The 10,879-nt window shown below is 39.7% G+C and overlaps 1 protein-coding gene across 1 annotated transcript; it reads left to right on the top strand.

Annotated features, from left to right (window-relative positions):
- Window positions 1–2,971: 2,971 nt before the first annotated feature.
- On the top strand, window positions 2,972–4,606 carry FUT7 (fucosyltransferase 7). Its single transcript, XM_044268467.1, has 2 exons — window positions 2,972–3,142; window positions 3,386–4,606. Exon 2 carries the CDS (start codon window positions 3,391–3,393, stop codon window positions 4,423–4,425), a length of 1,035 nt encoding a protein of 344 aa, XP_044124402.1. The 5' UTR covers window positions 2,972–3,142; window positions 3,386–3,390; the 3' UTR covers window positions 4,426–4,606.
- The last annotated feature ends 6,273 nt before the right edge of the window (window positions 4,607–10,879 follow it).

Below are 10,879 nucleotides of genomic sequence, written 5' to 3'. Positions count from 1 at the left end.
TAAGGCCTTCTGACTATATTATGGGGGCACTAAGGTCCAGTTATAGGGCCTTCTGACTACATTATGGGGGCACTCTGGTCCAGTTATAGGGCCTTCTGAATATATTATGGGGGCACTCTGGTCCAGATATAGGGCCTTCTGACTATATTATGGGGGCACTCTGGTCTAGTTATAGGGCCTTCTGACTATATTATGGGGGCACTCTGGTCCAGTTATAGGGCCTTCTGACTATATTATGGGGGCACTCTGGTCTAGTTATAAGGCCTTCTGACTATATTATGGGGGCACTAAGGTCCAGTTTTAAGGCCTTCTGACTATATTATGGGGGCACTCTGGTCTAGTTATAGGGCCTTCTGACTATATTATGGGGGCACTCTGGTCCAGTTATAGGGCCTTCTGACTATATTATGGGGGCACTCTGGTCTAGTTATAGGGCCTTCTGACTATATTATGGGGGCACTCTGGTCCAGATACAGGGCCTTCTGACTATATTATGGGGGCACTAAGGTCCAGTTATAAGGCCTTCTGACTATATTATGGGGGCACTAAGGTCCAGTTATAAGGCCTTCTGACTATATTATGGGGGCACTCTGGTCGAGTTATAGGGCCTTCTGAATATATTATGGGGGCACTCTGGTCCAGATATAGGGCCTTCTGACTATATTATGGGGGCACTCTGGTCTAGTTATAGGGCCTTCTGACTATATTATGGGGGCACTCTGGTCTAGTTATAAGGCCTTCTGACTATATTATGGGGGCACTCTGGTCCAGTTATAGGGCCTTCTGAATATATTATGGGGGCACTCTGGTCCAGATATAGGGCCTTCTGACTACATTATGGGGGCACTCTGGTCCAGTTATAGGGCCTTCTGAATATATTATGGGGGAACTCTGGTCCAGATATAGGGCCTTCTGACTATATTATGGGGGCACTCTGGTCTAGTTATAGGGCCTTCTGACTACATTATGGGGGCACTCTGGTCTAGTTATAAGGCCTTCTGACTATATTATGGGGGCACTCTGGTCCAGTTATAGGGCCTTCTGAATATATTATGGGGGCACTCTGGTCCAGATATAGGGCCTTCTGACTATATTATGGGGGCACTCTGGTCTAGTTATAGGGCCTTCTGACTATATTATGGGGGCACTCTGGTCCAGATATAGGGCCTTCTGACTATATTATGGGGGCACTCTGGTCCAGATATAGGGCCTTCTGACTATATTATGGGGGCACTCTGGTCTAGTTATAGGGCCTTCTGACTATATTATGGGGGCACTCTGGTCCAGTTATAAGGCCTTCTGACTATATTATGGGGCACTGAGGCCCAGTAATAAGGCCTTCATGTGAGTACTCTGGCTCTAGCTTTGTTATGGGGGCTCTGTGCTCCTGGTAGGACCTCTCTGGACTTTCTGCTTCTGTTATCGGGGATCCCATTGTCTGTTACTATTGGTGGTGGTGGTTTTTTTATGGGGCACTCTGGTCTTGTTATGGGGGCACTCCAGCTGCTTGGGCTTTTAAAGGGCTGGATAAGCTATTGTGATGTCACTGGTATTGTGATGTCACCAGCATGGTGGAGTGTGCTGGGCCCCGACGATGTCATCTGGACAAACATTCTACTGATCATTCCCAGCAGCGCAGAGTATTTCAGGAGAGGAATGTAGGAGACGGTGACCTGTTCACTCATGTTGATGATATCAACGAGGGCTGGGCTGCATGTCAAAGGAGGGCTATGTAGGCAAGCGTTAAGCTTCAGAGCTGAAATCTCCCAGCTGCACACAGCTTGTCATTGTCTTTATACCAGGCTCTGTACACACATCTGATGCCCTCCGGCATTATAGAAGCTGCGGGGGCCTGTCTGTCCATCAGCTTGCTGACTGTTTCCAATAAATGTATTTATTGAAAGTCAGCAAAAAAAAATTGGAAAATTTATGTTCCAATAAGACGCTGCTTCTGGCTCATCCTAACCAGCGAAGGGCATGAAAAGCCCATGAGATGCCACCAAACCTGCTCCGAGTATTGGTTTCCTGTTTATTCTGCCAACCTCAACCAGGACCCAGTGGCAGAGGGCACTAGCAGGGTGCGGTGCCACATAAAAACTAGTGCAAATGCTGCTCTTAAAGGGGAAGTACTTACCAGCTACCGTAATAGTACGGATTGCTAAATATTGTGGGTGATTCTCTCAAGTTACTGTTATAACTTTCGGCACCTGATTGTAGCTTTCCATAGAGAGCAAAACTGTGCCCCCTGATGTCAGATAGAAGGTCTGCAGCAGCTGAGGTGAGTATTATGAGGTTCTGCAGCAGCTGAGGTAAGTATTATTAGGTTCTGCAGCAGCTGAGGTGAGTATTATGAGGTTCTGCAGCAGCTGAGGTGAGTATTATGAGGTTCTGCAGCAGCTGAGTATTATGAGGTTCTGCAGCAGCTGAGGTGTATTACGAGGTTCTGCAGCAGCTGAGGTGAGTATTATGAGGTTCTGCAGCAGCTGAGTATTATGAGGTTCTGCAGCAGCTGAGTATTAGGAGGTTCTGCAGCAGCTGAGGTGTATTAGGAGGTTCTGCAGCAGCTGAGGTGTATTATAAAGGTTTTGCAGCAGCTGAGGTGTATTAGGAGGTTCTGCAGCAGCTGAGGTGTATTAGGAGGTTCTGCAGCAGCTGAGGTGTATTAGGAGGTTCTGCAGTAGCTGAGGTGTGTATAATGAGGCTCTGCAGCAGCTAAGGTGTATTATGATGTTCTGAAGCTGAGGTGTATTATGAGGTTCTATGGGGGCATAGACTTTACCACTGATGGTCTATGGTGAAGGTCGTCCTTGTATGACTGGCATAGCGCAACGGATGAGTGTAGTCATATCAGCACCGGAATACTATGGGTACAAAGTTTTGTGGAAAGGAAGGAGGAGGGCACAGACGGCCAAAAGCAGAAGCAACTGAGTGTGAAACTCTGAAGACACTTCCCACAGACTCTCCACTGAAACACCTGCCTACAATCTGTGCCTGCCCAGGACCTAACCATCCGGAGGGGTGTAGACACTGGGTGATGGAGCCTCTACTTACTGCCTCCAGCCAATGAATCTGATTTATGACACTGCAGACCTCTATACACTCATCACTTTACGAGCCGGGACTCCAGCAACTACACATTAAGGTAGGTTGAAGGACCTTTTCCCAAGGGAAAGAATTTCAGATTTTAGTGAATGGTGGAAATTGCTTATGGCTTCCTCACCATTGTGTCCCTAAATACAGAGAAGGCCATGTAGTTGTCATCACCCTCATTTAAAATGACTGAGAGGTATCAAAGCCAATGATCTCGGGATCAGTAGGGTTCCAAATAGTTTTAGGTCTTCATGGGTTGACTGTCTAACCAGGATCATCTCCTGCCTTTCCCTAGGTACAATGTCAATAACGCGGAGACTGAGGCAAGGGTCTACATTAGCAAGCATCTTTGCCTTGGCAATGTTTGCCTGGAACATCCATTTTTTTCAGTTCTTGGACTCTGAAGGAAACTTGGCTTCTCCTAACACCATTACCACCATATTGATTTGGCATTGGCCATTCCACAAGCCCATGAACCTCTCAGGAGATGTTTGCCTTAACATCTACAACATCAAGAACTGTAGACTGACGGATGACCGAAACATGTTCAATAATAGCAATGTGGTTGTCTTCCACCACAAAGAACTGCAGACCGTAGGTCATAAGATGCCTACTGGACCTAGACCTTCTGAGCAGATGTGGGTTTGGGCAACTCTAGAATCTCCTACCAATACTAAAGGTCTTGAGAAATGGAATAACACGTTCAACTGGACATTGACTTATCGAGAGGATTCAGATATCTTTGTTCCGTATGCAAAGATGGTTCCGAACTTGATCATGGGATGGAATGACACCCTGAAGACAGGTTTAGTCTCCTGGGTTGTCAGTAACTACCATCAGGTTCAAGAAAGGGCAAAATTTTACAAAGAGCTTTCTTCATACCTCAAGGTTGATGTATTTGGTAAAGCCAGTAGGAAACCTTTAGGCTCCTCAGGTCTTCTCCAGAAGATGTCCAAATACTACTTCTATCTGGCATTGGAGAACTCTGTCCATAAAGACTACATCACAGAGAAGCTGTGGAGGAACGCCTTCCTCGCTGGGGCAGTCCCGATTGTACTAGGTCCACCACGGGAAAACTATGAAAAGTTTATACCTCGCGACTCCTTTATCCATGTGTCAGACTTTCCATCTCCCAAACATCTGGCAATCTTTTTACAGACAATGACCCCACTACGCTACCAAGAATTCCTCCGCTGGAGGCAAGTATATGGTGTCAAACTGTACACTGACTGGAGGGAAAGATTCTGCATGATCTGCTCCAAGTACCCGAGTCTACCCAAGAGCAAAGTCTACACAGATATAGAGGCATGGTTTAATAGTGAAAACATTGAATGATTCCAATTAATGCTGATGTTTACATAAGGGGGCTGAGGTCAATCCTAAAATGTATTACTACTATACTATACAATACTACCTCCTACATATAAGAATATATCTACTACAATACTGTCTCCAATGTACAAGAATATAAGTACTATAATACTGTCTACGATGTACAAGAATATAACTACTATAATACTGCTCCTATGTACAAGAATATAACTACTATAATACTGCTCCTATGTACAAGAATATAACTGCTATAATACTGCTCTATGTACAAGAATATAACTACTATAATACTGCCTCCTATGTACAAGAATATAACTACTATAATACTGCCTCCTATGTACAAGAATATAACTACTATAATACTGCTCCTATGTACAAGAATATAACTACTATAATACTGCCTCCCATGTACAAGAATATAACTACTATAATACTGCTCCTATGTACAAGAATATAACTACTATAATACTGCCTCCTATGTACAAGAATATAACTACTATAATACTGCTCTTATGTACAAGAATATAACTACTATAATACTGCTCCTATGTTCAGGAATATAACTTCTATAATACTGCTCCTATGTACAAGAATATAACTACTATAATACTGCCTCCTATGTACAAGAATATAACTACTATAATACTGCTCCTATGTACAAGAATATAACTACTATAATACTGCCTCCTATGTACAAGAATATAACTACTATAATACTGCCTCCTATGTACAAGAATATAACTACTATAATACTGCTCTTATGTACAAGAATATAACTACTATAATACTGCTCCTATGTACAAGAATATAACTACTATAATACTGCTCCTATGTATAAGAATATAACTACTATAATACTGCTCCTATGTACAGGAATATAACTACTATAATACTGCCTCCTATGTACAGGAATATAACTACTATAATACTGTCTCCTATGTACAAGAATATAACTTCTATAATACTGCCTCCTATGTACAAGAATATAACTACTATAATACTGCTCCTATGTACAAGAATATAACTTCTATAATACTGCTCCTATGTACAAGAATATAACTACTATAATACTGCTCCTATGTACAAGAATATAACTACTATAATACTGCCTCCTATGTACAAGAATATAACTACTATAATACTGCTCCTATGTTCAGGAATATAACTTCTATAATACTGCTCCTATGTACAAGAATATAACTACTATAATACTGCCTCCTATGTACAAGAATATAACTAGTATAATACTGCTCCTATGTACAAGAATATAACTACTATTTATCTCTTGGATTGGGCGGAAAAACTTCATTAAAGCTTTTATTGTCCCCAGACTGCTGTATCTCATCCAAACACTCCCTATCTGGCTACCCCATTCCTTCTTTGTGGAGGTCCGCAGGGTCATCTCAACCTTTGTCTGGTCTGGTGGGTCCCCTAGATTGGCTTATGCCACTCTCACTCGGGAGAGGAGGTTGGGAGGCTTCGGCCTACCTGACATATACCTATACTACAAAGCTTCGATGCTGAACAGAGCTTTGAGCCTCATCGCCTGGCGCCCTCTCGGCCTCGTCTCCCGACTGGAGTGCCATCTGCTCTCATATAGGGACAAGTTAGTTCTTTGGGGCTTGCGCAAATGTACTGCTAATAATAAGTTCACCTCACCATTATGGAAAGGTCTGTTACTGGAATGGACCAAATTATATGGGTCCACTACCCTTAGGTTCCCAAGCTTGAGTCTCCCCTTAGATCTGCTGCAGGCGTATGTACACCCGGCCACCTCTGCTGCAACAGGAATTTGGGCTATACTAGGCAACCTTAAACTGACAGACATCATAACTGTATCAGGTGCCTTAAATTGGAGTAAAATATATGAAATCCCGAGGGTTCAAGGAGCCTCTTTCCTATCGCTTATCGCTTTTAAGAAAGATTTGGCGCTTTTGAAATCTCTGCCCAGGCCCACGGTGGGTCCCTCTTGGTTGGAGGGGAAGATCTCTGTCGCCCTTCGCCCCAAGAAACCTCTCTCCACGTTCTACAGGGAGTTACTCTCCTCCGCACCTCCAGATCTGTGGTTCCTTGCAGCTTGGGAGAAGGAGCTGTCTCTGACTCTGTCAGAACCTGAAAAGGCGTTCATCCTCACACACTCACATGGTTTCAATCGTTGTATTAAAATCCAGGCAAACTCTTATAAATTACTTACAAGATGGTATAAGACGCCGGAATTCCTTCACAAGCTCAATCCCGCTATCCCAAACGGCTGCTGGAGGTGTGGAGGAGACATTGGCTCTTTGTCTCATATTTGGTGGAGCTGCGAGAAAATCAAACCGTTCTGGGTTGAAGTAGGGGCAGCTATAAACAGGATTTGTAACACCCAGATTACTTTAGATGCGAAACTCCTGCTGCTCTGGTGCCCAAATAGCACGCTCACCCCTTCAAAGTATAATCTACCAACCATGCTTATTACAGCAGCTCGACTGCTGATCCCTCTTTTATGGAAAAATGAATCAGCCCCTTCGTTCTTGATGTGGACGGAAAAAATTGACCAATTATATCGGTTTGAAGAATTAGCCCACTGGGAAAACGATTCTAGAGCAGTTTTTGTAAAAGTATGGTCTCCTTGGAAGCTATATCGCAAATTCTAGGTTTAGACATGTCTTGACTTAAGGCGTTGATTGACATCCAACTCTCCCCTTCCCCTTTTTCCCCTATTCCACCTTCCTTTGTCTTGTTATAACCCCCCTCGTCAGTTATTTGTTCATTTTTGTCACTCTATTATTTGAAGTCGTGTATGCCATCTTTTTGCACATATTGTGCTTGCTGATTATGCACCTTTCCAGCTGCGTCTGGACACAAGATGTATGATTCTCTACATGACTATGTATATTTCTCAAATAAAAAGAAATTTGATAAAGAATATAACTACTATAATACTGCCTCCTATGTACAAGAATATACCTACTATAATACAGCTCCTATGTACAAGAATATAACTACTATAATACTGCTCCTATGTACAAGAATATAACTACTATAATACTGCTCCTATGTACAAGAATATACCTACTATAATACTGCTCCTATGTACAAGAATATTACTACTATAATACTGCCTCCTATGCACAAGAATATAACTACTATAATACTGCTCCTATGTACAAGAATATAACTACTATAATACTGCTCCTATGTACAGGAATATAACTACTATAATACTGCCTCCTATGTACAAGAATATAACTACTATAATACTGCCCCTATGTACAAGAATATAACTGCTATAATACTGCCTCCTATGTACAGGAATATAACTACTATAATACTGCTCCTATGTACAAGAATATAACTACTATAATCCTGCCATCTATGTACAAGAATATAACTACTATAATACTGCTCCTATGTACAGGAATATAACTACTATAATACTGCTCCTATGTACAAGAATATAACTACTATAATACTGCTCCTATGTACAAGAATATAACTACTATAATACTGCCTCCTATGTACAAGAATATAACTACTATAATACTGCTCCTATGTACAAGAATATAACTACTATAATACTGCCTCCTATGTACAAGAATATAACTACTATAATACTGCCTCCTATGTACAAGAATATAACTACTATAGGTACAAGTCCCCGGAGTTCTTGCATAGGCTTAATGCAGACTTCCCAAGTGAGTGCTGGAGGTGTAGAAAAGACGTAGGCTCTCTGTCACACATTTGGTGGCATTGTGAAAAGATTACAGCTTTCTGGTCTGGTATAGAAGCACTGATAAATGAGGTGTGTGCTAAGCAGGTTAAGCTGATCCTGCTTTGGTGCCCTAATGACTCGCTTTCCCCCTGTAGATCTGATCTCCCTACTATGCTCATCCCGCTGCTTTGGAAGGATACTGAACCTCCTACTATTTCGATGTGGAGGAATAAGGTGGATCAGATCTACAGATTCGAAGAGCTGGCCCATTGGGAATCTTGCACGCGTTCCCGCTTTCTGAAAATCTGGTCACCCTGGAAGACATATAGGAAGTTTCCTTGACGGAGTTGGGAAAACTCCCCAACCCTTCCCTTTCCTTCCCCTCTCTTTCCCTCTCATTTATGTTATATATGATTTTTATTGTCTGTCACATTTGATGTCTCATGTTGTACAACATGTGTTGCACTGACAAGCAATTGTGGTCATGTCCATGGACGATTTGTGGTTATGCCTTCCCATTAATGCTACGATGGTATGTGATCAAATGATATGCCTATAATACTATGTACAAGAATATAACTACTATAATACTGCTCCTATGTACAAGAATATAACTACTATAATACTGCTCCTATGTACAAGAATAAACTACTATAATACTGCCTCCTATGTACAAGAATATAACTACTATAATACTGCTCCTATGTACAAGAATATAACTACTATAATACTGCTCCTATGTACAAGAATATAACTACTATAATACTGCTCCTATGTACAAGAATATAACTACTATAATACTGCTCCTATGTACAAGATATAACTACTATAATACTGCTCCTATGTACAAGAATATAACTACTATAATACTGCTCCTATGTACAAGAATATAACTACTATATACTGCTCCTATGTACAAGAATATAACTACTATAATACTGCTCCTATGTACAAGAATATAACTACTATAATACTGCTCCTATGTACAAGAATATAACTATAATACTGCTCCTATGTACAAGAATATAACTACTATAATACTGCTCCTATGTACAAGAATATAACTACTATAATACTGCTCCTATGTACAAGAATATAACTACTATAATACTGCTCCTATGTACAAGAATATAACTACTATAATACTGCTCCTATGTACAAGAATATAACTACTATAATACTGCTCCTATGTACAAGAATATAACTACTATAATACTGCTCCTATGTACAAGAATATAACTACTATAATACTGCCTTATGTACAAGAATATAACTACTATAATACTGCTCCTATGTACAAGAATAAACTACTATAATACTGCTCCTATGTACAAGAATATAACTACTATAATACTGCTCCTATGTACAAGAATATAACTACTATAATACTGCTCCTATGTACAAGAATATAACTACTATAATACTGCTCCTATGTACAAGAATATAACTACTATAATACTGCTCCTATGTACAAGAATATAACTACTATAATACTGCTCCTATGTACAAGAATATAACTACTATAATACTGCTCCTATGTACAAGAATATAACTACTATAATACTGCTCCTATGTACAAGAATATAACTACTATAATACTGCTCCTATGTACAAGAATATAACTACTATAATACTGCTCCTATGTACAAGAATATAACTACTATAATACTGCTCCTATGTACAAGAATATAACTACTATAATACTGCTCCTATGTACAAGAATATAACTATAATACTGCTCCTATGTACAAGAATATACTATAATACTGCTCCTATGTACAAGAATATAACTACTATAATACTGCTCCTATGTACAAGAATATAACTACTATAATACTGCTCCTATGTACAAGAATATAACTACTATAATACTGCTCCTATGTACAAGAATATAACTACTATAATACTGCTCCTATGTACAAGAATATAACTACTATAATACTGCCTCCCTATGTACAAGAATATAACTACTATAATACTGCCTCCTATGTACAAGAATATAACTACTATAATACTGCCTCCTTGTACAAGAATATAACTACTATAATACTGCTCCTATGTACACGGAATATACTACTATAATACTGCTCTATGTACAAGAATATAAACTACTATATACTGCCTCCTATGTACAAGAATATACTACTATAATACTGCTCCTATTGTACAAGAATATAACTACTATAATACTGGCCTCCTATGTACAAGAATATAACTACTATAATACTGCCTCCTATGTACAAGAATATAACTACTATAATACTGCTCCTATGTACAAGAATATAACTACTATAATACTGCATCCTATGTCAAGAATATAACTACTATAATACTGCTCACTATGTACAAGAATATAACGACTATAATACTGCTCCTATGTACAAGAATATAACTACTATAATACTGCCTCCTATGTACAAGAATATAACTACTATAATACTGCTCCTATGTACAAGAATATAACTACTATAATACTGCCTCCTATGTACAGGAATATAACTACTATAATACTGCTCCTTATGTACAAGAATATAACTACTATAATACTGCCTCCTATGTACAAGAATATAACTACTATAATACTGCTTCCTATGTACAAGAATATAACTACTATATACTGCTTCTATGTACAAGAATATAACTACTATAATACTTGCTCCTATGTACAAGAATATAATACTATATACTGCTCCTATGTACCAAGAATATAACTACTATAATACTGCCTCCTATGTACAAGAATATAACTACTATAATACTGCC

Source organism: Bufo gargarizans, chromosome 9 (genome assembly GCF_014858855.1).
Source record: "Bufo gargarizans isolate SCDJY-AF-19 chromosome 9, ASM1485885v1, whole genome shotgun sequence".
Taxonomy (NCBI): Eukaryota; Metazoa; Chordata; class Amphibia; order Anura; family Bufonidae; genus Bufo; species Bufo gargarizans.
The sequence above is the reverse complement of the archived record's forward strand: the minus strand, read 5'-3'. Positions and strand labels throughout refer to the sequence as shown.